The following is a 27,998-nucleotide window of genomic DNA, read 5'->3' as shown; positions in this document are numbered from 1 at the left end:
TATATTATCAACTTGCAGAACGCATGAATACCAACTGATAAATGTGTGTGTGTTTGAAGGGGCTTGCTTGAAGGAAAAGAAAATGATTAGCATCAAATGTGCCTGCTGATTGAACTCAAAATTTGTTTGAAAGAAAAAAGAAAACATTTTTTTTTTTTTTTTTTTTAGAAAATTGCTTTTAGCCAAAACAAACAATTCCATTTTCGTCATTATGTTTGAGTACTGCAGTAACAGAGAGCAGAGTAGGGAAGAATCATTATGTAAGCTGTATGCAGCCTTCAAAATAAGGTCTCCTGCACTTTTCTTTGGCCACTATCATTAACCTTTGATCTCTTGAAATCCCAAAGCAGCCATTTTCAATCTGGTGACCTGTTTCTATTGGAGTGCAGTGCCTGGTTGAGCCTTGCAATTGTGTGATTAATTAATTTTAACATTAGTTATTAAACTTCAAAATGTACTTTGCCCTATGTTGTTTGTGCTATGGAAATTAATGAATTAATTACACCTCAAATCTTGCAGCTTGTAGTGATGAGGTGTGTTGTTACTTTTCTAAGCAGTTGGACTTATCTGGGCGGGGTGGGGTGTGGGGGGGGGGGATTGCATAGACTTGCATTGTTGGTGGAACTAAAGCTATAGGGCCTGCTTACACCTGGTCACTTCATGTGTTTATACAGATCAGATAGCTATCTGATTAATCAAAATGATTCCATTTACACCTGGCCACATAAATGTGTCTCAGCAAAATGGAGATAAAAAATTCCAGATCTTAAATTCCAGATTTAATGGAATTGAATGTAAGAAATAGTAAGAAATACACCGAAAGTAAGAAATATGAGCTGCGTTTTATTGATAATCAGCTAATTTCAAAATCAAAGACCGGAATAGGAGAGAGTGTGGCAACAGCACTGGTAAGATCAGGTAGTCTTTTTACTTTTAATAAAGTGTTTTAAGCGTCTGCGACTTACTTTCATTTTCATTTGCGTCAGTTTGCGTGTCGGTTTGCTGAAGATACTCAGCTGCTTATCTGCGGCTATGCGTGATGCAGTAGTGCCATCACATCTGGCTATAACATGTTACTTAGCCTATAACATAATCTCGCACATTTATTTCTTAGCATTTTTGGGAGGAGTGAATTTTACATGTGTGGTTTCATCAACCAGATGCATTTAGACCTGTTTAGTTTTGACTGGAATGCGTCCCAGACCACCTCCTGAAGTGGTTTGAGCAATCGGATTTAAATCCATCTCAAATGTGTTTCAGAGGGCATTTACACCTGATCTTTTCATGATCAGATAGCTATCCGATCAGAGAAAACGCATGAAGTGACCAGGTGTAAACAGGCCCATAGAGACAGTATCACTGGGAGTGAGCTCTTTTGACTTGGGCCTGTAAGCAACCACCTAGCAACCACTCAAAATACCCTAGCAACTTCCAAGAACATCCTAGCAACTACCTAGAACAGGGGTGTCCAATCCTGCTCCTGGACTTTCCAACCCAATTAAACACACCTGAACCAGCTAATCAAGGTCTTACTAGGCACTGCTTCTAAGAAACGTCCAGGCAGGTGTATTGAGGCAAGTTAGAGCTAAACTCTGCAGGACAGTGGCCCTCCAGAACAGAGATTGGACTTAGAACATCCAAGCAATGCCCTAGCATCCAACGAGAACGCCATAGTAAGCACCGAGCAATGCCCTAGCAACTTCCGAGAACATCCTGGCAACTACCTAGAACGGGGTGTCCAATGCCATAGTAAGCACCAAGCAATGCCCTAGCAACTACAGAGAACACATTAGCAATACCCCAGTAACCACCCAGAACACTGTATTAACCACTCAAAACATCCTAGCAACCCCCACTTAGCAATGCCTTGAACACCCTAGTATTTTGACAGTAGGTTTTGCACCATTTAGATTTTCATAGAAATGATTAGTTATTGATTAATAATTATTTATTAAGAAATCATTAGTAATGGCTTTTTCTACTGTATATGTACATGCGCCTCCAGATTTTGGTTCCAGATTGTTTCCTGAATTAATTTTCTACTTCTAGGATTGTATGAAACCTTTTCAACCTAAATAACTCTCATTTTGTTGTCTATAGAAGCAGGGATTATGATTGAATTCATCTTGATTGTGATCTTTTTCCAGCCGTGCAGACATATAGATTTGTCTTTTGCATATTGAGCGTACGCCTCCAGAATTAAATGCGATCTGAAGCCCGTGCTAGCATTTGCAGTACTCTCAGTAAAGATCACAGGGGATAAACCTCGACTCCGATAGACATGTTTGGTGGTGAGCTAACATAGTCCTTCTGGTTCTGGAGTTGTTACATATCTGACTTCACAGGCCCCAGGTCAGGAGGGGCTCACCTCGTAAATTGTGCAAGCGCGCTGACAGCTATCGCAGGAAAGCAGGAGAGCCTGGCCTTTGAATCCAACCACAAAAAGATGTGTATTATCCATTTTTCGTCCCTAATTTTCTTTATCCAAGGGCAACACTGAGGCGTGCAAAGGAAGAAGACAGCTGCAGTCAAATAAGCCCTTTGAAGAAATACATCAAAAGAACAAATCATCTCGCTGTGTGAGGGATGACAAAAGCAGAGTTGGGACACTGGGTTTGGAGGTCATCTGTGGAGGTTCAGCTTCATTTTTTGGCTCGTCTCCAGTTTTCAGCATCGCAGCAAAGATGGTGAAAAACTTAAACACTTGGGAATATTAAGAAGTGTTTTTATAATATTATATGCTTTACATTTCGTAATTTCTTCACTTCCATTATAAGTACCTCGTTTTTTTTTTTTTTTACGAAAGATTTCAAATAGTTTTTTGTGCTATTCAACATTATGCCACCAAATGCTGTCGATCGTGGTAAACCTATGTTGAACCCAGAATATTCCTTTAAGAATGGAGGAGATGAAAGCGGCACCACCAGCAGCTCCTCTCAAGCCTTCTTAACACATACACACTCTCATACATACACATACATCTTCTGTCACGCTGGAGAGGGCGCCCGGGGCTCACAGTGCAGGGCGGATTGTGTCGAACCGATCCCATCAGGATCTAGTAGCGGCCGCTGACAGCTCCCTGCACGCATTACGCATTAATACATCCAGCACTAACACATTATCACAGCACTGTTGGAGAGGCGATCAGTGGAGGCTTCTCTTGCTGTCTTCACTTTCTCTCACTCTGTTTATGCCTTTTCCCCACTTATTAGTTAGTCGAATAGGTCCTATTATTTTCTACTTTTTCCTGTCTCTTTTTTCATTGTCTTAACCTCTTCAGAGCTGGAGAAAAGCAGTTAATTGGCTGTGAGAGACATTTCCAGTTCATCAATAAGTAGCTATAGACTCCAGCTCTTTCCTCAGGATACTGTATTTCCATCCCTGAAAATGAGCACTAAATCACAAGGAGGAAACGGTTCATCTCCGTGGCGACCTCAGCAGTTCGTAGCCTTTTCGGTTTTGCGACGCTGGTCACATTCTAACAGGCAATTTGCCTGCTTGTCTCAGCCTTAGAGGGCGGCTTATCTGTGCTAACACAGCGGAGAGCCGCATACACACCTTATACCGGGTGGCCTTTTGCATTTTAATCAGCTCATCCTTTTCCTCAATGCTCATCAACTCTCAGCGACAATAGGTGGAAAAGCTCAGACTGGTATTTAATGGGTTCGCGGAGGCAATTCTGCGTGCTGTCACAAAACAAACAGAGCGCCACTGAGAAGGAAGCTGTTCATGTGGATTGTCTGACTTTTCTGGAAGTGTTCTTTCTGACAGAAGCATCAGAACTGATTTAAAGAACTGCTTTTCATCAGACTGATGAAATCAAACGTCTTGGAGTCAGGCTTTTGGGGATGAGGCCAATCTGTTGAAGTAGAAGTAATGAGTCAGAGCTCAGTTGCCAGTAGTTATGACTGTGAAAATGAGGAAAGTACCAGAATGCGTCAGTCAGTCTAACAGACTTGTTTGACGTTTTAGGGAAAAAATATATTGCATGGGCGACATGTTACAACATGAACTTGCAACATGTTAGGGATTAATCATTTGGCAAAAAAAAATAAAATAAATAATAATAATAATAATAATTTATTTACATTTCAACTAATTTTAAATATATATTTTTAAATAATGTATTTATTTTTAAATAAAATAAAATAATTTTAAATTGTAAAATCGTACTGGTGGGTTTCCGCGGGAAATTTCGTCTTTGTGTCATTACGTCATGTCTGTAAACAGAAAGGAAGGAGTCCCTGTTTGGTTAGTATTGCCCTGCTAGGCTATATGGTATGTGATGGATCATTTATAGCCTTTTCTCACAGCAGCTGCAATAATTAATCTTATCATTTTGATGGCGGATTGTAGTCCAGAAAGATCCAAATGACAATCGTCAGTGTCATCTGGAGATTCACCCGTAGTGAAAAGCAAAAGACTTTGGACTGTGGAGTGGCTATAGAAATTGGAATTTACAGGTAATGCTAATATACACTAATACACATAGTCACGCAATGCTGATGTTGTTAACATTAACAATTTGAGAACAAAGTATAACAGTAATAATAATTTGCACGGTTTGACGTGATCAGAGCTAAGCGACCGTTAGATTTAATCACCATTGGCAGCGCGATTTATTGAAATGTTTTTTTTCCTCAGTTGGTCAGAACAAAAGTGGCAGACATATTACTTCAGATGACATTCTCCGGTGAAAATTCTTATTTTGGTCATAATTCCAAGACGTAGTATCTGTGATACCTAAGTATAGTATCCACACCGATGTGTTGAATGACAACAAACATTAGATTCATCCGCTGAGGAGCTGTGCCACAATTCCGCAAATAACTGCAATTACAGGTTTCAAACAGAGATGGCGACAAAGAGGCAAAACTTACGGACTGTAGCTTTAAAAATGACGACAAAAAATTTAAATGTTAAGGGAAAAAAGACAAATATATATGTTTTTTTTTATTTTTGGAAGGCTAATCAGAGCTTGTTTGCATAAAAAACATAGTTTCGATTGTCTACAATGAAAGATTATATATATATATATTATTAGTTTTTTAGCATTCTAATAAAGAATAAATAATGTGGTACAACATATAACTGACATCATATTTTTGACTTGTATTTTTTTTACAATAGAAGTACCAGATGTATATATCAGCTCAGATGTAGTGCTTTCAAATATTGTCTTGGACAAAGAGGGGCCTTGAAGTCAAAATTGTTAAGAACCATCGCACTACACTTTTGTACCGCACTGTATCTCTCATCGTTCCTTCAGAATTGCTACAAAGTCTAAAAACGCTGCCTGTGTGCGGATGTTGTCTGCAGTATCAGGGTGTATATTAGCACTTCCCCCACACAAACATTCAAAATGAGTTTTTTTGGAAGTGCGACTGGTTGGTTGGTTAGTTAGCAAGCCCAGGCTGATGAAGTGCGAGGTTCAGACGTGCAAAGACGAGGGAGGCACAGTCGTCTTTTTTTAGCAAGGAAGAGGAGGAAAAGAGAATGAACACTTTGATCACACAACACACAAAGCGCCACTGATCTCATCCTTACGATGCCGCTTGCCAGGTTTATCACATGCGTGTGAGTGGGTTTGTGTGTGTGTGTTACACTGCAAAAGTGGAGCGTGGTCCTTAGAGAGAGGCAGAAACCTTTAATTAAACAAGTGGGTTCTCTTAGCAGATTTACACAAAGTAAAACCCACAAATTATGGCGGAGACTGTAGGCTGATATGACGCACGGGAGAGGTGAAAACAGGGACGGAGATAGTGAGAATGAATTAGAGCAGATGACTTGTGTGGGGATGGTCGGAAATGAAACTAGCCCCTTCTGAAGTGACATGGTCCATTCACTATTCAGCATCTCAGTGTTTGTCAGTGCCTCATAAATATGTATCATCTAAATAATAACGATAATAATCAGATGGTTTCTCTGAGAATCAAAAATAGAAATGTATTAATTTCAATTCATCACCTTTCTGTCATGCACAAGATGCTTGATGTAAATCACATTTAATACACTCTAGGAATAATACAGAAACACCAGCACAAAATGTTAACGAGACCATGAACAAATGATGACTGAGGATTTAAATACACAAGGCAACAAGAGGCTAAATGAAGGACAGGTGTTGGTGGTTAATTGGCATAGTAACAAACAAGGGTATCTATTGGAACTAACAAGATGGTAATAGAAACATGGAAACAGTAAGTAAACTATAAGAAGAGACCACAGGCACAGCAAGACAACAGAATATAAAACTCCATGAAACAGAGGCAGGAAATGAATCGTGACAGAACCCCCCACCACCACCACCTTAAGGAGCGGATTCCACCACCTGTAGCGGTCGCTACTGCCTCAGAAAGAGCATAGGTAGCCATTGCAGACAGCTCAGACCACAGTGGCAGTTACTCTGGGACCACCTGTCTCACACTTGAGGGCGCTGAGACCACTGGACTTGAGGGCACTGAGACCACGGGACTTGAGGGTGCTGAGACCACTGGACTTGAGGGTGTTGTGACCACTGGACTTGAGGGCGTTGAGACCCCTGGACTTGAGGGTGTTGTGACCACTGGACTTGAGGGTTCTGAGACCACTGGACTTGAGAGCTCTGAGACTACTGGACTTGAGAGCTCTGAGACCACTGGACTTGAGGGCGCTGAGACCACGGGACTTGAGGGCGCTGAGACCACTGGACTTGAGGGCACTGAGACCACGGGACTTGAGGGCGCTGAGACCACTGGACTTGAGGGTGTTGTGACCACTGGACTTGAGGGCGCTGAGACCACTGGACTTGAGGGTGTTGTGACCACTGGTCTTGAGGGTGCTGAGACCACTGGACTTGAGAGCTCTGAGACCACTGGACTTAAGGGCGCTGAGACCACGGGACTTGAGAGCTCTGAGACCACTGGGCTTGAGGGCGCTGAGACCACCGACTTGAGGGCGCTGAGACCACCGGACTTGAGAGCTCTGAGACCACTGGACATGAGGGCTCTGTGACCACCGGACTTGAGGGCGCTGAGACCACTGGACTTGAGGGCCCTGAGACCACTGGACTTGAGGGCGCTGTGACCACTGGACTTGAGGGCGCTGAGACCACTGGACTTGAGGGCACTGTGACCACTGGACTTGAGGGCGCTGAGACCACTGGACTTGAGAGCTCTGAGACCACTGGACATGAGGGCTCTGTGACCACTGGACTTGAGGACGCTGTGACCACTGGACTTGAGGGCACTGTGACCACTGGACTTGAGGGCGCTGAGACCACTGGACTTGAGGGCGCTGAGACCACGGGACTTGAGGGCGCTGAGACCACTGGACTTGAGGGCACTGAGACCACGGGACTTGAGGGTGTTGTGACCACTGGACTTGAGGGCGCTGAGACCACTGGACTTGAGGGCGCTGAGACCACTGGACTTGAGGGCGCTGAGACCACTGGACTTGAGGGCGCTGAGACCACTGGACTTGAGGGCACTGAGACAACTGGACTTGAGGGCACTGAGACCACTGGACTTGAGGGTGCTGACACCACCAGATTTGGCATGCCAGCCACTAACACTGACCTCATCTGTGGATCCATCACACTAGCGGTCAGTCTCCTTCATCCTGGGACTGATCCAGTGATCAAAGAGATCCATGGAGAACCAAGCTCCACAGCCACTGGGGCCCAGTACTTATAGCCACATGTGACATTAAAAGCTGTATAAATCACACACAAGTAACGTTACTGCGGAAGGCCGCATCTCTCTTGCCTCCCCTGAGCCCATTGAACTTTAACAGACCCCTAAAGTGTGCGGTGAGTGTTTTGGAGGGTAATTGAGAATGAATGGGTGAAAGTCACGTGAGAGGAGACAATGCCTCCAACATGCTATGATTGGACATGGCTGGTTATGATTGGTTCGTGTGATAAATTCGCCTTTTGTGTGCATTCTCGAATCGTTCTGAACAAAATGATGGCGTCAGTGGGAAGGCTAATTAAAAAGTAAGTAAATTACTTTTTAGTCATTTTTAATTAGCCATTTAGATATCAACACTTTGTCACGTTAAAATCAAACTTGAAATGGCCTGAAAACATGATGACTGTGGGTTTTTTTTAGTGAGCAATCAGCTTTGTGAAATTAAAGGTAGGCCGGTATCTTTGTGTCTGTGACCAGTGACATTACAGAGTTTAATGGTATTTTGGTACTGATGTGTAAATGGTATCTTACCGGTCATTGCTTGTTTTAACAGCACATTTGTTGTACTGATAATTTTACTGTAATTTACCGGGATTGCCTTGTGAAAGGGGCTAGATAGACCACTTTTATGAGACTTTGATGGCACGTTTTGTCATTTTGACAGCCCCAGCCCTCATTCACTTTCATTGTATGAAAAAGAGTGGCCAGGATTTTTGTGTTCAATAGAAGTCATACAAGTTTGAAACCATATAAATGATGACAGAAATTTCATTTTTGTGTAAATCATTTCTTCAACTTCAGTCCTGAGTGGTGGAATGTTTTATAAGAAATAGACAAAGTCTTTTGCAGAAAGACTTACTTCTTATTTTCAGAGTGAAAAAAGCTGATTATGTCCCTCCAGCATAAGGACGGGTACGCTGAAGCATAGCAATTGAGAATGTTTTTTGAATGCAAAGCTTGCTTGAAATGGTCCGTGGTGAATTAGAGTGACTTGTTTGTACACCCACCCAGCTGTGTCCAAATATTCAAGTCTGGGGCACTGAGCTGTTCTTCAGCCCGGGTTAAGCCACTTCACTCTGCCATCTGTATCGACACGGGGCACGTCTGAGACGTGTGGAGGTGCTGGGAGACCGTGCCTCATTTTTTAACCCAATTTTATCTCAGTAATAGGGTTCATGTTTGGAGCTCACTTTTGAACTCCCACCTTAAACAGACCTTATAGTGTGAACATGACAAGCAAGCAGCGAGCCAATTATCCAAACACAGCCAAAAGTACATCATGAAATTAGCACTGCTTGCTAACCCTCAACATTAAATATTAAATTTTTGCACATAACATATCCTGAACCATGTGTGCAGGATGCATGAATAGGTACCAGTGTACTGTGTAAAACTTAAGGATGATGGACTCTTTTGACCAAGCAACCACATAGCAACACTCTTAGAACATCTCCGATTATGGCATAAAATTATGCTCATTTTCTCTTTCTCTTGTTTTTCAGCCCTGAAGGACCCGTGCAGTGAGGTGACCTGTAGCTTTGGCAGCACCTGCATTCAGTCATCAGACGGTCTGTCTGCCAAATGCATGTGTCCTCTGAGTTGTGAGATCGCCCCCAAGCACGTGGTGTGCGGCAGCGATGGGCTGGACTACCAAAGCGAATGTGAGCTCAACATGAAAGCCTGCGCCACCCAGAAGAACATCCGTGTGCATCACCAAGGCCGCTGTGGTGAGTCTGTGGAGCCTTTAAATAGTCATTAGCATTGCATTTACTGTAATTATCACATGTACTGTAGTTGTTACCAATCTTGCCATTCTAACATTGCAGCTTCCTCGTCGGTTTGGCTGCTTGTAGAATGCAATTGTGCTCAGTGTTGGTTTTAAAATACAAGGAACTACCTTCCTAAAGCATATTATTGGAATTATTAGGACAACCATGCTAAATTCAGTAAATGTTTATTTTTTAAGTGTGTATGTATGTATGAGTGGGAAAATATGGTAGTTTTTCCAAATTCCAAAAAAGTGTAAAAATGCAAAAGAATAAAATAATAAATTAGTAAGAATAAGAATAATAATATAATATAATATAATATACACAATAATAATAATAATCTAATACATATTATTATTAATAATAATATTATTATTTTACACTTTTTACACTGTTTTTCTAGTGAAACATGAAATCTTGTTTTGAAGATTTGAAAAAGTTACAAACCACCTAATTTTAGAAACTTGGACATTATGGTATTAAATGAATTAAATTAAATTACATTTTACATTTAAAGTTAAGTTAGTAAGTAATGCATTTCTTGTTACAGTAGTTGAAAGAAATCTGTGATTATGTAACACATTACTTCTATTGCATTACTCCAGTGTGATTTTGAATGCTTGTTAAAGAGTATTGTGGATGAATTTTCAGCAGATCAATTATCCTGCTGAAAGCTCCCGGCACGTCATACCTCGCCATGCTAACTGTCTGGATTTTTGAGCTCTTCTTTGATTAAATCCTCACTGTTTCATGTTAGTAGAGAGTTTGAGTCATGGGGACAGAGTGTAGTTCATGAGAAGCCCCCTCCCCACCCTGGACTGCCTAATGACATTTCCCTTCCACGCTGTCTGACAAGCTGTCAGATTCTTTTTTCAGCTTATTCCGCCCCTCTCTGACATTTCAGAGTTTTATTTTGATCTCTTTTATTCGTCTGTCCTCATGAGTTCCAGCAGGTTAAGTCCTGCTTTGTGTCTCTCTATATTTGTTCTAGTGTTTATGGACCTCTCAGATCATTAGGCATCTTCAGTTTTCAGGGATCCATTATTTCCTTATTGCTTAACAAAGATCAAACACTCCCTCTTATTTAACTTTGCTGTTTTTTATGAGACAAGGAGGTTTTATCTTGTATAGAATGCAGCATGGTTAGACGATCCACAGGCTCTTGAGAGTCTGGAGTGCAAAAAAATCAGTTTATTTTTCGTACTTCATTGGCATTAGAATTGTTTCCAATGCACAAATCTAAGAAATGTTAGAGGGGTTTATGCTTAAAACAAAGGGGATATAATTTTTACTTCTTCTAAAAAACAAGACAAAAATACCACTTAAGAAGATGACATTTGCTGTATTTATGAGTCTTGTCTGGGCTGTGTGACATTGTGGTGTTTCCTGCGGCAGAGTGAGGCAGACAGACTCAGAGGGAAGTCACCTCTTGTAAATGATGGCTCTCTGGGCGGCAGGGCTGGATGAATGCCTCGGGTCCCAGAGGACGCGTGGAGTAGGTTTCTCAGCGGAGAGCGTCTTTCACTTTAACCCCCATGGGAACACAAAGCACCAAGGAGGACAGACAGCAACTTTAAATCTAACTTAGAGACACCATCCTTGCGGTTACTGACTCTCTGATTCTGTCATGCACAAACAGCCAACACATACAAATGTTATTTTTATCACTGAGAGACACCCCATTAATTTTGGTATTATTTTATACAGTTGGCACATATATGAAGTATGACCTCCAAAATGTCTATACAGCATAAGTTATGTCATATTTTACTATTTTTATTATAAATAATGTTTTTTTGAATCTGTATGCTATGTCTTGTTTTCCGGGAAAACAACACCCGTAAGACCTTCCATCATCTTCAGAACACAAATTAAGATATTTTTGATAAAATCCAATAGCTCAGTGAGGCCTGCATTGCCAGTAAGATAATTAACACTTTCAGATGCCCAGAAAGGTACTAAAGACTAAAGATACTAAAGACGTATTTAAAACAGTTCATGTGACTACAGTGGTTCAACCTTAATGTTATGAAGTGACAAGAATACTTTTTGTGCGCCAAAAAAAGACAAAATAACGACTTTATTCAACGATATCTAGTGATGGGGCAATCTCAGATCACTGCTTTATGAAGCTTCGAAGCTTTATGAATCTTTTGTTTCGAATCAGTGGTCCGAAGCGTGTATCAAACTGCCGAAATCATTCCCCCCAGTGGTGAACCATTGAAATTTCGAAACACTTATGACATAACGAAGCCTCTTTTACTGAAATCACGTGACTTACATGCTCCAAATCACTGATTCGAAACGAAAGATTAGTAAAGCTTCAAAGCTTCATGAAGCAGTGTTTTGAAATCGCCCATCACTAGATATTGTTGAATAAAGTTGTTATTTTGTTTTTTGGCGCATAAAAATATTCTCGTCGCTTCATGACATTAAGATTGAATCACTGTAGTCACATGAACTGTTTTAAATATGTCTTTAGTAGCTTTCTGGGCATTGAAAGTGTTAATTATCTTGCCAATATATCTTGTCAATAGAGGCCTCACTGAGCCATCGGATTTTATCAAAAATATCTTAATTTGTGTTCTGAAGATGAATGAAGGTCTTACAGGTGTGGAACGACATGAGGGTGAGTAATTAATGACAGAATTTTCATTTTTGGGTGAACTAACCCTTTAAAATAAGTCAATTTACTTGAGAAACAAAAATGGTTTATGTTTCAGGAAAGCGTGTTAAACATTCTAAACATGAAATAATTTTGGCTTGTTGACAAAATTAATTTTGTCAGGTAAATTTATCTTGTTTAAGGATATTTTTCCCGGAAAATAAGACAAAAATATGATTAAGAATTTTTTTGTTTACTGAGAATAGAGGAACAAAACACACAAACCCACAATCAATTGTACAGCAGGACATGAGCCACAGTTATTTCAAAGCACACTTAGACACATTTTTGGCCCGCTTTCTATACACATTCATTCTTGTAAACCGTGGCTACAGCTACTGTTCCTCCAACACATGCATTAAGGTCTTGGCCAGCAACTGTCAGGCACACAGATACAGGGGCAGGACTAATGGAGCAGCCTCATACACACTCCCTGCTGGAGCGGGGCTCAGTTTGTCTGGCTAATTACAGCCACCCCTGCATGGCACTGTGAGGCAGCGATATACTGAATGCTGGCTCCAGCCGACTTCTCTTAATGGGAGCTAATGGTTTCTCCAGTGGTAATGGCTGGCTTGCATGGCGAGATGTTGTTGGAGTTGCTGCCCGCATTGTGCTGGACCCTTTTGGTCGAGCTCCACACTACCCTCCTTTGAGAGACGTCCTATTATTGTGTTAGTATACACCAGTCCCTGACCTGGCATCAACATTTCCTCTCAGCTCGCCTCTCACTCTCCCTGAGCTTTTATGTCCAGCTCTTGTGTCTTTGTTTTTAATTCAGAGCCTTAGAAATATTGAGCTTGGTTTGTGTGCATTTATGAGGGGTTGCTACAAGACTCGTCAAATTATAGCCTAATTAGTGGACTAGTTCTTCAGACAATCCACTGCTACACTCTTAAAAATAAAGGCCCCAATATACTTCAAACGAAATAGAAGAACGAACTGATGTGACATGATTTTGAACAAAATTAGGCCGAAACGATGTTCGTTTTGGAAGTTCAAAACAGCTTGCTAAGTTTTCCAACTTTCTGAAAAAGTTCGCTTCGGCTGGTAAACACCTTCTTTCTACCATTGGTCCGTGGCCATTACGTAAGGTAGGTGTGCATTGAAGCTCCGCCTTCTTTCACTCTGAAAATCTTTTACAGTTAATTTCTTCTCTCGAGTCCATAGAACGCCCGTGATGTGACGTGAAAGTCAGACGTATGTGAGTGAAAACATGAACACTGGAGAGCTGCTTTATAGTAGAGAACAAAGTTGTACTTCTGATGAAATGAGAGACTGACACTCTTTTTTCGTGTTAAAAAGGTATATTTGCTTGATTAAAGCAATCTATTTTATAAAGTGTTATGATATAAACTTTACTGGAGTGCTGAATTACAGAGCTTATGCAAACAAACTTTTGGGGTTTTTTTGGGGTTTGGAGTGCAAAACATACAACATAGGGTGAACACAAAACACATCAACAAAACACAAAAACAACAATGAAACAGCAATGATAGTAAAAGCAATGAAAAGTAAGCAGAAATGACAAACGGTAATAGTAGAAGTATTTAAATAGTAATAGCATGTATAATAATAATGATAATAATATTTTGTGATGACGGCAAAAGTAATATCAGTAATAATAATAACAGTAATAACAGTAATAATAATAATGATTGTAATACTAAAGATGGTGTTGATAAGTTGTGTTGACGGCAATAGTAATATCAATAATAATAATAGATAACATTGAAAATAATAACAATAATAACAATAGTGATACTAATACTAAAGATGGTGTTAAATATTTTGTGTTGACGGCAATAGTAATATCAATAATAATAATAATATTTATATCAATAATAATAATTCTTATGCTTTATTAAAAAAATCCTTGCTAGTTTCTCAATTTTGCGGTGTTTATTTTGTTACTGGGAGGGAAGCACACAGCATTTTTACATATTTACCTAACCGTTGCTCTCAGCAGTGTGGGCGGCGTCAGATGTTCGATTACAGTATATCACTGCTCACGCATTTTGACCTTTGTTTAACCTCTAAACAAAGAACGAAAAAGAACTTTGCTTGAAGTATATCGGGGCCTTAAAGGTTCCAAAAGGGGGTTCTTACCAGCAATGCCATAGAAGAACCATTTTTTGTTCCCCCAAAAAAACTTTTTTTACAAGCCTAAACAACCTTTTTCCAATAAAGAGCCTTGTGCAATGGAAAGTTTCCATGGATGTAAAAGGCTCTTCATAGAACCATAGATGCTAATAATGCATCATGATGTCTCTCTATCTCTGTGGCTTTACCTTCATTTCCCGCTTATTTTGTTTCCATTTTCTTGTTCTCTTTATATGCCTGTGTTTCTTCCTCTCTTCTAGATCTTTGTTTTGTTTACGTGTTTTGTCTTTCGTGTCTAATTTCCTCTCTCCTTTCTGTCTCTGTCTCTCACGTCATTTTTCTCTCTGTCTCCGTGCTTCTTTCTCTCCCACGATTGTACGACTCGCTCGCGGCTCGGCATTGTCTTAGCACAACACCGGCTGATAAGTCCTTTGTGTTGTCTTGTTTCTGAAAAGTGTGGAGGCTGGCGAAACTGTCACACTTATTTCAATAGCCATCATGGCATTTCTATTACAATTATGATCTTGCCATGCAGGGCCAGGTCCTGGAGCCCCCTGCAGCCACAAAGACCCATCAACTCCCACACACTCATCAGTCCCGTCCCATCAGCTGTCAGCCTTATCTTTTCACATTTCACTATTTCCTCTCAATAAATGACATGCCACTGACAACAGCTCCATCAATGGTGCCTAGAAGATGCTTTGAAAAAGGAGAACATTCTAGTCAAAAAATGGCATTGTCAGATCTGTGGCGTTTAGTTAGAGCATGTGCTCAGATATGAGAAAATCTGGTCGTGAATGTGTGCTGTCATAATGAGTTTAATCCAACCCTAATCAATAAGCTAAGTAAGATCTTCAGGAAGATTATATGTACACTACCGTTCAAAAGTTTGGAGTTGGTAAGATTGTTTTCATTTTTCTTTTTGAAAGTCTGTTATGTGCACCAAGGCTACATTTATTTGATCAAAAATACAGTAAAAAGTAATATTGTGAAATATTATTACAAATTAAAATAACTGTTTTTTATTTTAATATATTTTAAAATATAAATTATCCCTTTGATGGCAAAGCTGTATTTTCAGCAGCCTTTACTGAAGTCATCATTGTCACATGATCCTTCAGAAATTATGTTGAAAACAGTTGTGATCCTTGATATTTTTTGTGGAAATCATGAAACATTTTTTTCGTTTGTTAGTTTCCATCTGATTTGAATGTGGTGATTACCAAGAAATGCTAGGGGGAAAAAATCTTTATATTGTGTTGTCATATGTATAGAAATTACCTTACAAATGGTTAAAGGGTTAGTTCGCCCACAAATGAAAATTCTGTCATCATTTACTCACCCTTATGTCGTTCCAAACCTGTGAAATTTTTGTTGGTCTTCGGAACACAAATGAAGATATATTTCATGAAATCTGAGAGATTTATGTCCCTCCGTTGACAGCTATGAGATCGTAAAACTAATCCAAATGAATTTAGTGGTTTAGTCCAAATTTCCTGAAGAGACTCGATCGCTTTATACGCTGATTTAACAGATTTAATTTAAGGTTTTATTCTCTCATGTTTGATATGTTTTTTCCCCCACTTTCATCCTCAGATCCCTGCAGTGACTCTCTGAATAATGCGAGTGTGGCTTGTCGGGTGAACCCAAAAACCTACAAGCAGTTTACCATCTACCTATCTGAGACCTGCAAACCCGACACTACACCCATCTGTGGCAACGATGGCCGCACCTACGATAGCAAGTGTGAGATGGAGCGGACGGCCCAGCAGAACAACCTGGAGATCAAGAAGGTCTATTCAGGCAGCTGCAAGGAGAAAGGTGAGTTCCTCCCAGAGCAGAGATTTCGTCGGCTCCCAGGAGCTCATGCTCATGTCTGATAAAGGAGCCCTATGGCCGCTTTTGATTTATTTTGTCATGGCTGCGGTGAGGAGGCTCTGGACAAATTAAGTCAGGTTAGCAGTACTGTCATGCCTACACGATACCAATCTCCACAAATCCAATTTGCCTGTCGGGCTCTGGCAGGTGTATTGTGGCAAGACTGTATCTTCACGGGTGATGAAAAGATCGTCCCTGCCTCGCTCTGAAGCCCTGTGGCAAAGCGCAGAGAGAGTGTGTGTTCGCCTGATAGTGCATGAACGGTGGCTTAGTGTGTATGTGTGTGTCCGTGTCTGAACTGTGTTTGCGCCAGGAGCGATAGTGGTGTATTTGTGGGCCACTGTTGTCCCGCTATAGAGCAACTGTTTGTGTGCCAGTGTAACTCAAGAAGCGATAGCAGCAGTTGTCTCCGATGAATGTCTTACTTTGTAAGATACACGACTAGCATGCTAGCATGTGTTCGGGATCCTCCCAGTTAGTACATGAATCCCTCTTTCATGACAATTTATGTTAATGTAATACAGTGTTATTTGCTATTATTTCCAAAACTTTTATTTGAAAAAGAAGCATTGTGTTGAGGGTGAACACAGTGGTATCTCAATCATGAAGCTGGTGATATGCAAAATCCTATCCCACTTCCTTAATGCTTGATCAAAAGCTAATGTTCAGCTAGTCTTTTTAAACTGTTAGCACTATACTATGCTAGTAAGCTAAGCTGTTTGCTAAATTAAAGCTAAATGTAAACAAAGAAAGGGAAATGTTTAATCTGGCCATGTCTTTTTAATTGATTAGTTAGCTAGCAGCTTAGCCTACTTGCTTAGCAACATGCTAACTGGCTAAGAAAGGCTCTTTTCTTTAGTTAGAATGATATATTTTGATAACATGCTACGTTTTTGACCAGATATTACAAACAGCTTCCAAAGGGCATAGGTTTCTGTTAGGGTATAGATATTTCACAAAACCAGCAGCATTAGAGAGAAATTATACTTTTCAATCGACAGGAAATTCTCATTTAGGTCTGTTCTTGTATGGAACACCCAGATGGAGCTTGTTATCGTTTTTCAAAAGAGCCTTTTAGTGGCAGTTAGCAGTATGCTACACTTGTATGCTAAGCTGTTAGTTTGCTGATTGAAGGCTACGTAAAAAGCACAAAGAAAGGTTTGATGTTTAATTTACTAGCTTAACAAAATGCTAACTAACTAAGAAAGGCTTTTTTGATTAGTTAGAAATAAATAGTGTGATAACATGTTACATTACAAACAGCTACAGAGAGGCTAAAGATATTTCACAACACCAACAGCATTTTAGGAGTGAAATAATCCTCCACAAACTTTACGTTCGTTCTTGTGTGGAACTTCCAGTTTTCTCAATCCAATCAATTTCCGATGGATTAAATGAAGTGTTGCCCTAGATTTTTTCTCATTATATATTCTGTTTTAGTCATATATTACGGTTGTGAATGCCGTTTCATGTGGAGTAAAATTACATGAAAAAAGGTTTATGAGACTCCACCCCTATTCCTATAGCTTCCTATGAGCCCACTCTCATCAGTATGTATGTCACATCCTTAAAGATAGGTTGGATAATGCAATCAAACATAAATCAAGCTCAGATTGTACAATAACATAATAGGTCTCTTAATTTTCTCAAACAGATGAAAGGCTGTCGTAATTACACACCGCCACGGCCCGTCTGTGACAGCTTAACACAACTCTGAGTGGGAAAAAAACACCTCAAATCAATCTGAATGGAATTAGATAATTGATTAAATAATCAGACACGGTAATTAATTCAAAACCCCCTGAGTGAGTCAATATCCGATGTCTGATTGAGCGAGGGAAAAAGAGAGATGCCTCCAGTCAGTGTTGATTAACACCAGGACAGTTACCGCCGTTCTTCACATTGTTGACGCATGTATACTTGTGTGTCTGGTCTCTAGGGAGCTGCCCGAACGATTGTAAGTTCAACGCCAAGTGTTTGCTGGACAACGGAGAGTTTCGGTGTTCCTGCGACCCCATACAATGCGACGGCACGTACAAGCCCCTGTGCGGAAAGGACGGCAAGACGTACCCCAATGACTGCGAGAGGAAACTCGAAGAGTGCCGGACCAAGACAAACATCCTCATCAAACATCAAGGGCCCTGTGGTGAGTGACGGGAATTGTGGGATAGTTCCACACAGATGTTTTGCTGTGCGTTCTTGTAATTTTATGTTAGCGAAAATAGCTATTGTTTAATTAGCATTGTATGTCTGCTTGTTTTTGGTTGTGTCCTGCTGGGAAACTCTTGTGGAAGGTGCTCATTCTCTTTCATTGCCATGGCGTTCTCATTCTGCCATCAGCTCTGATGACACATGAAACACTGACTTCATGTTTCATTCATGTCCTCACCCCTCCAGTGCCAGTCGTCCACACCAGTCGTTCCATGTTCAAATGTCTCGTCATTTCCCCTTTTGTCCTTTTATGTCCTTTTTGGCTGTTTTTAAACCGTGTTTTTTCTGTTCCAGTGTGTCTCTCTGTCTGTCTTTGTCTGTGTGACGTCTGCTCAGGGCCACCGCCGGACACACCTCTCATTGCGAGCTGGGAAGAGTTCAACCTCTGACCTTTCTTGTTGGGATTCTGACCAGTGGGTCTCCTTCAGGGGGCCCTCAAAGGGCTGGTTTGATGTCTACTTTCTCCCTGTATCTCTTCGTCTATGTCTATTCTTATGATTGTTTGCGTGATGGAGGATGGTTGGAGTGGCCTTCCCTGCAGCTCTAGTCCTCATGGCGCTATGTGAAGGGAAAGTGAGGTCATGGAGTTCTTCTTCTTCTTCTTTTCCGAGTGCTGTGTTTTTGTCTGGATGAATATTTTCCCAAAACATCTGACCCTGTTGTTGCCCCGCTACTTGTTTGCATGGATGCATGCATGTAGGTCCCTCGGTAGGAGCTATGTTAGTTCCCCTGCTACGTCTAAGGACAGAAACAGCATACGCAAGTACGCAGACGCAAACGTGGAAGTGTGCAGTCCCTTACTTAAAGTACATCTTTTCTTTGCTGTGGCAGCAACAAACCATATGCTGCTATTCAAAAATGGCAATGAATTGTATTAAATGTATAAATAAGATCTTACTTACTTAACGAGATTATCTTCACATTGTTGCTCCACTGTGAGTATAGAAAATAAATCTGGCCATAGAAGAAGTTTATGAAATCGAGCTTGCTTTTCTTGAAGCGTTTGCATACTTGTGTGCCACATCAGAGTTTGTACTTCCCTGCTATGTAGTATTTGATAAGCATTATGGTTAAAGAGTACGATGTCCGAAAATGCAGGCAAACAATATCTGCATGTTAATTATTTCTCAGAAATTTGCTGATCAAGTCTTTTTTTTAAAAGACCCCCTGTGGTGAAAATCAAGTTATTAATGTTGTTTATATGTCTATGTGATGTTTTTAAATATGCTTTAAGAAAAAACATGTGCAAAGTCATGTCAACGCCACTGCTGAGTATTTTCTTCTCAAAACTAAGACAGTCTCAAACTCGCGGTTTGAAATCGTGATGTTACAAACTAGCAGGGGAGTCTCGAGAGGAGCCAGGTTATCCCAGTATATTTTTCTGTTGATATAAAAAATTTTGTAGATTTAGCAATATGGTGGGTGTATGATATATATGATGATGTTATGATGAACTACATGCCTTACTTCACTGACGTTCTGAGTTGTTCAAAGCGTTTGTAAGGATACTGATTGATAGAAGGCAGCTTTCTGACTCTGACATGGTGAACGGGAACATGGTTTGTGTAACATTAGCAACACATTATTAGCTCTTTGATAACATAGTCAAGCAAAAGGCTAATCATATTAATTATATGTCTGATGTTGTAAAGAGCGATACCATTGTGCAGCGTTTACCTCAGTAAGTTGACTGAGTGGATCTCTGAGCTTGCGTGAGCGAGTAGATGCAGGGCTAATTTGCATATTCATTGATCCGCATATAGGGCTGGGCGATATATCGAATGCTTTTGTCACGCGCATTTCGTCAGTAAAGCCGGTTCCCTGATTACCGCTAAATCGCCATCACCTGCTTTCAAATGGAGCAGCATATAATAGACAGAGCCGTAGATCACTGACAAGCCACGCAATATGGCGATGATGGCGATTTAGCGGTAATCAGGGAACTGGCTTTACTGACGAAATGCGCGTGACAAAAGCATTCGATATATCGCCCAGCCCTATCCGCATATATTAAATGAGGCAAGGGTGTAGAGTTACATTCAAGCTATTTTAAGGTTTGAAGAATTTTTTTTTCACAGGAAAGTGTTTTTAAATATGTCATTTTGGCGAACAAAGATGAGTTTTAAGGGATACAATTATTGACTACAGGGGGACTTTAAGACATTTTAAAAATGTCTTCTTTTTTACTTGTAGACCAGGTAAAAAAAAAATTTGCAGGCCACACCTACATATGTACGTTAGTCCATACTATGCAAGTACAGTAATTCAGAGTCAAAATATATGAAACACCTCAAAATTATTGAGGCAGTTTTTACAAAAAGGCTTGAAAGGGGGGGGGGGGGGGGGGGTTTGTGTGTTATTAATGGGAAGTGTATCCAGTGCTGTTTTGGCAGGGTTCAGATTTTCAGTGCATTTAATGGTACAGAAATATCTCTCATTTATTCTGAATGCTATGTGTGTCCTATTCACTGGCAGCACATATGTTACAACTATAGGGCTTGATGCATCTTTCCCCTCCTTCTCTCTTCTTTTTTCTCACTATCAGCCTCTATGACTCATTAGGATTGTTTTCCAGTCTTCAGCGAAAAGATGCATAAATTAACATGTAAAGAGAAGTAGTGCTTCTGTCTTTGGCTTTATTTCATTATTTCCGACAAAGTAAATGTTTTGGTCCTTTCAGGCTTTCGCTGGTGGCAGGTTACAGTATGTTTTTTTAATACATTTATTTACATTTGCATATTCCGCAAACAGAACATTAATTAAACATCAAAAGCTCTGTGGCAGACCTGAGCCAGGCTGACTGCCTTTCATGCTGAGGAAGATACGGAGTATTGATGAGCGAAAGTCTTGTACTTTGGACACCTGCTCTCAGTTTGATGTGTAAATGCGGAAAAAGGTTGCTTTGCTTTGTCGTCTTGTTTTGCTTTTGTCACCTTCTTTGTTTCCTCTCTTTCACTCTTAGTTAAGTTTCCTTTCTTTTTGTTTATATCCATACAGACCAGGTTTTGCTTTTTAGCATGTTCCCCCATGAACAGGAATGCTAACAGCTAGCTTCCTCCAGGTTTTATAGACCTCCTTCATATCGACAGGGCCCAAGTGAAGTCTTTGTTTTGCTAAAGTGCATTTTGGTCCTTTAGAAGACACTCAGGCGTGACAAAGCTTACCTTCCCTACAGTAGAAAACGTCTAAAAGGACCTCTTGTCACACACTAATCAATAGCAGAGACGCTCTGTTTGTACATGAGTCGTTTCAATCGCTGAGCATGTCAGTACTTTTTCCAGTGTCTGACATGGTTTCATCTGCTTCCCGTTGTCTTTGGAGACAAGCAGAGCTGGGTCACTGTGTCAGCAGCACTCGTCGAGAGACACGATTCGCTCGGAAATCAAAGAAATGTGTAGTGCTGAGAAAGGTCAACAAGAAACCGCAGCTCATAAGGAAAACCGAAAACACTGTGAAAGTAGAAAGATTGAGTACAAAGGACTGAAGATACACAAGATCATCTGAAAGTCTATCTGCATTCTGTTGATGGAGCATTAAAACATGGTGCTGTATACAGAAGTCAGGTCATATTAATGTCACCGTGGGTTTTTCGTGTGTCTGTCGTTTGGATGCATGAGGCAGCAGATGAGTCTAAGAACACCTGTGTCAAAATGATTTGAGGAGTGACAGAATGAAAGAGATACCAGATAGGGATGGACGATTATATTGAATATTCATAATATGTTTGCAGTGTTTTTGCTGCCAGTGTAAAATGGAGCAACGGTGTGATGAATGCACTGTTATTTTGTCATTAAGTTCATGTAAAGCATGTCATTAGAAGACTAAAAGTCTCCATATGGCATTCTTCATCCAAAACAAAAAAGAAACTATATTGTTGTATTGCTACATATCAATGAGAATGATTAAATATCATTATGCTTTGCATTTACTTTAGCTTGATTACTTTTAAAAAACATAATTTACTTGTTGCATGAAACATTTTGAATTTAATTTGCATCATTTTATTTAGTCAAATCAATGACTGGGAAAAATCATAATACACAAATAGCAAGATGTTTTTTTTTTTTTTTTTGCCTATATTGTATTTTTTCCCCAGTTTTAAAGTGGCCCTTTTTATATTTTTGTATGTATGTGTTTGTAAGGGTTCAGATAGATAGATAGATAAGCTATGTTTCCATCACCCTGTTTTAATGCGCATTTTGAAGTATCACATCCGAAACGAGTGATGGAATGCCAAATTTCGAAAACAAAATCCCTTAATTCGCAAAAAAGGTCTTACGCTCGAATAATGGGAGATGGAAATGCATTTGCTGAATAAATTCTGACGTAGCGAACATTAAATCCACTTGACTAAGTGTCAGTTTCTGATAATGGTATTTTATTTACTGTTGGTTACTTGGTTACCAATACCACTGTCATCCGCTCGAACAACTTGATGGAAACGCACCTAATTTGCATTCGTTTGTTTGTTTGTTTTTGTTTGTTAGATAGATAGATAGATAGATAGATAGATAGATAGATAGATAGATAGATAGATAGATAGACAGACAGACAGACAGACAGACAGACAGACAGACAGACAGACAGACAGACAGACAGACAGACAGACAGACAGACAGACAGACAGACAGACAGACAGACAGACAGACAGACAGACAGACAGACAGACAGACAGATAGATAGATAGATAGATAGATAGATAGATAGATAGATAGATAGATAGATAGATAGATAGATAGATAGATAGATAGATAGATAGATAGATAGATAGATAGATAGATAGATAGATAGATAGATAGATAGATAGATAGATAGATAGATGTAGACATATACAGTATACACCGTTTATGTTTAGTCTAAAAAAGCTCCTAGGCCTGTCTTCACAATATGTGTTTGTCCTCTGGGAATATGTTTTCAAGGTTTCAGTGGTTGAATGATCGCCACCCATGCAGATACATAGCAGCACGATATATTTGCCTGGCTATTTCTGTTCCTCACAGCCTCATTTTCATTTACATCAAATTAAATACAGTGTCCGCTCTGACTAAAGTCTATGAGACCTTGAATGATGATCTTTGTGCATTATCATGGCTCAGCTCCATCGAATGTAATTTCAGAACTCCATAACTCGGTGGGTGTGGCGGCCGTAATGGACTCCTAATGATAAGGAAAGAAAGCAGCCTGTTTCTCTAGGCAGAGCAAGATGGATCCTGCAAATGAAGCTGACCTAAATACACAGCTGTCATTATAGTCCAGAGGATGTTTTCAGAGCTTGTGTGAAGTGAACAGACCCTCAGCTTTCTGTCTTTCTGTTCCCATGACAGTAACTCATAAAGACTAACAATGGGCTCAGACTTACTGACAATGTCATTGAGCAAGAGCTCCGTGAAAAGAGGTGCCTGGGAATCAACGCCCCAGGTGACAATGCACTCTGATTAATATTTATCATTTGCATATTTATTTGATTAGCATCTCTTGCTGAAAACGGCACAAACTTTGATTATTTTTATTTTTTTAATTTTCGAAAAAACAAAACAATAACAAGTTAAGCACCCATTGAACTTTGGAGGGCCTAGTGAGATGTGCGTAATGAATCCAATTAGAAGAGTAGATTGAAGAGCCAGAGTAGTTTGATTATAATTAGCATGAACCTTTGCACCTCGCTGTGTGAAGAAGGGTTGTATCTGGGTCGCTGTTGTAAGTTGGAAAGCCCTCATCGGTTTCTGTTGTGTGTGTGTTTGTTAGCAGGCTCTTTGTAGAACATGCTTCTGTAATGCACGTCTGCCTTCCCCCTCGTTTTCCCCCATTCCTTCATCCTCCTCAGCGTCTCTTTTCTTCTCTGTTCAGAGAGCTATGTCTGCCTGTGTGACGCCTTTCTGCTGAAGGGATCCATGGATCCCTCTTGCTCTGCGCTCAGTTTTCAGCCTCATGTACCATTCAAACTGAATTATGAATGTCTTCAAAATTCCATTTCAATTCCTGAATTTGAATTGAGGTAGCAAACTGGGTGCACAATTATTATTAGAATTTGAAGGAGTAGAATCGAAATTAAATTAAATATTAAAGATTTTGCATTAAGATTATATTATATTATATTATATTATATTATATTATATTATATTATATTATATTATATTATATTATATTATATTATATTATATTATATTATATTATATTATATAAAATGTCTAATTTTATGGGGCATGGTGTAGGAGCACTTTATTTCTAACAATACCCTTATTTACCTCAGATTTTGATTTCAATATTTATAAATATTATTTATGAATAATTTGAATTATATACATTTATAAATATATTTATAGAAATATAATCAGTCATAATTATATATGAAAATTAATGATAATTTGTTTGTTGAATTCCTTTGAATTGCAATTAAGTAAATTTCACTTCCTGTCATGTTCAAATTTCAGTTCAATATCCTTTGTGATTCAATTCAAATTCACACTCATAAATTGAAAGCCAGTTCCTGTAATCAGAATTTCGCCATCCCTGTCTGTTTTCAATGTGTCCAACATGAGATAGCGAGCTTATGTTGTTTATGTGGTTCATTTTGTCCTCCCTTCTCTATCTTTTGTCTTTTTCCTCTCTCTCTTCTGCCCTTCTCTCTTGTCCAGTTTCACGGTGTTTCACCTCATCCGTTTCCTCCCTTGCGGTGCAGGGAGGGCAACAGAATTAGTTCCTTGGTTAAATTCTTAATGCGTGGGGAGAAAGAAAGTTTCTACGCCCTTGAAGCCATTGTTTGGTGATAAGTACTCCTTCAGAAACCAAACACCGCCTCTAGGGGGATTTCTGCTTGTGTCATGCTAATATTTTCTTCTCTCCCTTTTCCTTGCACCTTCTCCTACACACTTATAAATGTTTCCCCTCAAGCTGAAGGGGAAGGTAGGGAACGAAAGAGAGAAAGACTGAACCGAGGGGGACATGGTGGGGGAAGTCGTTGCTCTGATATGCAGACGCACAAGAAGTGAGACACGCACAGCTTGCCGAAACTCGCAAACTCCTCTCATATTGGCAAGATGCGAGGGAGCGGAGAGATGTAGGAGACGCTCATGCGACCGTTTGTATCACGATTCTTGCACACCCTGTAATCCCGATACGAGGGATGGAGATCTCCATATGCATGAGCTTGCATACAGCAGATCGTAGGAATAATTCTCGGCGTTCACACCATGCTAAACTCACTAACTAAGCTTACCGGCCCCCCTGTAGTGTGTGTTGGCTGACTGTCTGCGCTCTGACAACTCTGCAAACCAAGTTAAAGAAATCTACATTGGCTCAAGAGAGCTGCTCTTTAAATAACATGTAACGGATTGCGAGATTTTGAGTGGGTGTGTCCCTTGGGTGGGCAACGTATCAGGTTAAAGCATGTAGGGAAGCTCTCAAAAGAGGAGAAGCCTCATACTCTGCCTGTGCAGACATCGTGTTTCAGTGGCAATAGTAATTAAACGCTACCAGAACAAATGTATAATATAATACAAAACTGCAGTGTGAATGTAGAACAGGAGGCGGAGCCACATCACACATATTATATAACACCTCACAGAACCACCAGGGTCGGAGTTGTGTAGAGATTCTCGGACCTGATCACGGCAATTACTCAGCTCTTCCGAGTTCCGCTAGTTTTTCACACCATCTCATTATTAGGCCAGTTTTTCCACACACACTTTCGCGCAGGCTCCTAATTAACGTACTTCGCCACTTTTCAGCATCGCTTTCTTTTCACTTACGCAGCTTTCCTTTCTTTTACATGCGTTAACCTCTGAAAAAACTTCAAATGCATCTGTTTCTACGTGCATCACGTCCCAGTGGCAGTCCCTTCGAAGCATATGGCTGTCATCCAGCTTACAGCTGGAGTCCTTGAAGACTGGCACTGCAGCACAGGCCTCAGGGATGGCAGCCCACTATTTCAAAGAGGCTCCGAAAGGGCTCATTTTTTACTGAGAGAATATGCAAGCCATCTCAATAACCAAAGCCAGGCTGCTGGAAGTTTTTTAAACCAAGTATGTAATCGTGGCTGCATGTACCATTATTTCTCAGAGAACTTTCTCTTCCTTGACTTATTAAATCTGCAAGATTTTTTTTCCATCCCCTAGAGACGAAAAACTGAAAATGAGAAACAGAGTGAACGTTTCTTTTCATATCATCTTTTTTGTATTCTTTTTTTTTTTTATTTTTAGGGAGAGCGATTCTTTCATCTTTGTAAGGAAACAAAGTGTGGCTTGGGACAAAACATTATCGAAGGCTGCGGTTCGGGTTTTAGGATCCGTGCCTTGGGAAACGGGTCATTGAAGCGTTTTGAAGGCCATGAGGGCTTTACTGATAGGCCTGATCTCATCGTCCTCCAGCCGGGCGCTTAGAAGGCACAGATGGAGAGGCGCTGAGAACAGAAATCTGGAGGAAAAGCCCGCTTTCAAGGCCTGCGAAATTAGGCACCGATCCACTGTTTACACAGTTACGTGCCAGTTCAAGCCGTATTTTAAGCTCTCTTTCTCAGCAGAGAAATCAATAGCCGGAAATGATCTCTTAGAGGAGATTGTACTGTAGGACACTTTTAGATTGGCACAGGAACACAGTAATCGGAAAGGTAACCTGCTTACTTCCAACTTCTGTTTTTATTTTCATTGGCTCGACCGAGCAGTTACAGTGGGTACATGTGTGGGTTTAAAAGAGGTGTGTGTGCGGCACCGCTTGATTTCTGCCATGAAGAACGTGCTTTGGAGTACTAATCATGGTCTTTTGATGCACGCTGTGCTTCATGTGTGTTTGATATGCACTTCTCTTTGGTTGCTGCTCTTCAGATGTGGGGTGGGATTATAGGTGGGCGCCAAGAAGAGGTTATAGGAGGGTTACATTCAAATCTCTCCCCCCAGCCTCTTGCAGTGCACTAAAGCCTCAACTGTCTGGGCGTCTCACTCCTGCTAGTAAAATTTAAGGCACAGGCTAAGTCTTTAGCTCTGTTTGCTGTTGCTAAACCTAGTGAGCTGCCTTCTGTCTAGTCAGCTAGCTTCCAAGACAGCATCCTAACCACCATGGAATCTCATTAGTAACCAATTTAGAACACTCTGTGCGGTGTGCACCACAACAATGGCACTACACACAACAGTTTCAGTAGGGTTTAATGTTAGCGTGCTGCTAAGCTAACACTAACACTCTAAAATAGTAGATTGTAACAAAATGTTATTGATATTTTTCAGTATTGAATGACTTTTTTTAAGTTTATTAATGTTTCTCCTGCTTCATCCGCAATCTTGAATTTGGTTTTTCACTGAGCTCTTTGCAATGCATGCTAGGATTGGCTCCTTTTGAATTTGACTGAAACTAGGTGTCTTAAGCCTGAAACAATGCCGACGAACTAGTGGCGACGAAAGCAGACTGTGGGGTTGGCTCACGTCGGTAGCGTCTGGGTCCAAAGTTGCCCTGACACACCAAACCGGCGGTCAAGTAGCACGTCCGCTCTGCGCCTGCGTAAGAAGAAATGCCTTTCCATACCAGCAGGTGGCAGTATCTGAACAGCCAATCAGAATGATCAGATGGCCCGACTGGCAGATGAGCTGCGATGCCGATTCAACATGTTGAATCTGTGTCGGAGCTCGTCAGTCAGTCGGGCCATCTGATCATTCCTAAAAAAAAGCCGACGAGGACCAACTTCAGCCGACGGTGCGGAACACACTGAGAAAAATTTGT

General features: G+C 40.4%; 1 protein-coding gene across 13 annotated transcripts in view; it reads left to right on the top strand.

Annotated features, from left to right (window-relative positions):
• agrn (agrin) overlaps positions 1–27,998 on the top strand; it is a 259,373-nt gene that overhangs the window by 147,445 nt on the left and 83,930 nt on the right. For all 13 annotated transcript variants that reach the window (XM_067372232.1, XM_067372231.1, XM_067372229.1 and 10 more), the window contains 3 exons: positions 9,173–9,397; positions 15,801–16,025; positions 18,022–18,228. In XM_067372232.1, coding sequence (XP_067228333.1) covers positions 9,173–9,397; positions 15,801–16,025; positions 18,022–18,228 — 657 coding nt within the window. The remainder of the gene's footprint in view (positions 1–9,172; positions 9,398–15,800; positions 16,026–18,021; positions 18,229–27,998) is intronic.

Source organism: Chanodichthys erythropterus, chromosome 20 (genome assembly GCF_024489055.1).
Source record: "Chanodichthys erythropterus isolate Z2021 chromosome 20, ASM2448905v1, whole genome shotgun sequence".
In the NCBI taxonomy this organism is placed as follows: domain Eukaryota; kingdom Metazoa; phylum Chordata; class Actinopteri; order Cypriniformes; family Xenocyprididae; genus Chanodichthys; species Chanodichthys erythropterus.
This window is presented reverse-complemented; position numbering and strand designations above follow the sequence as displayed.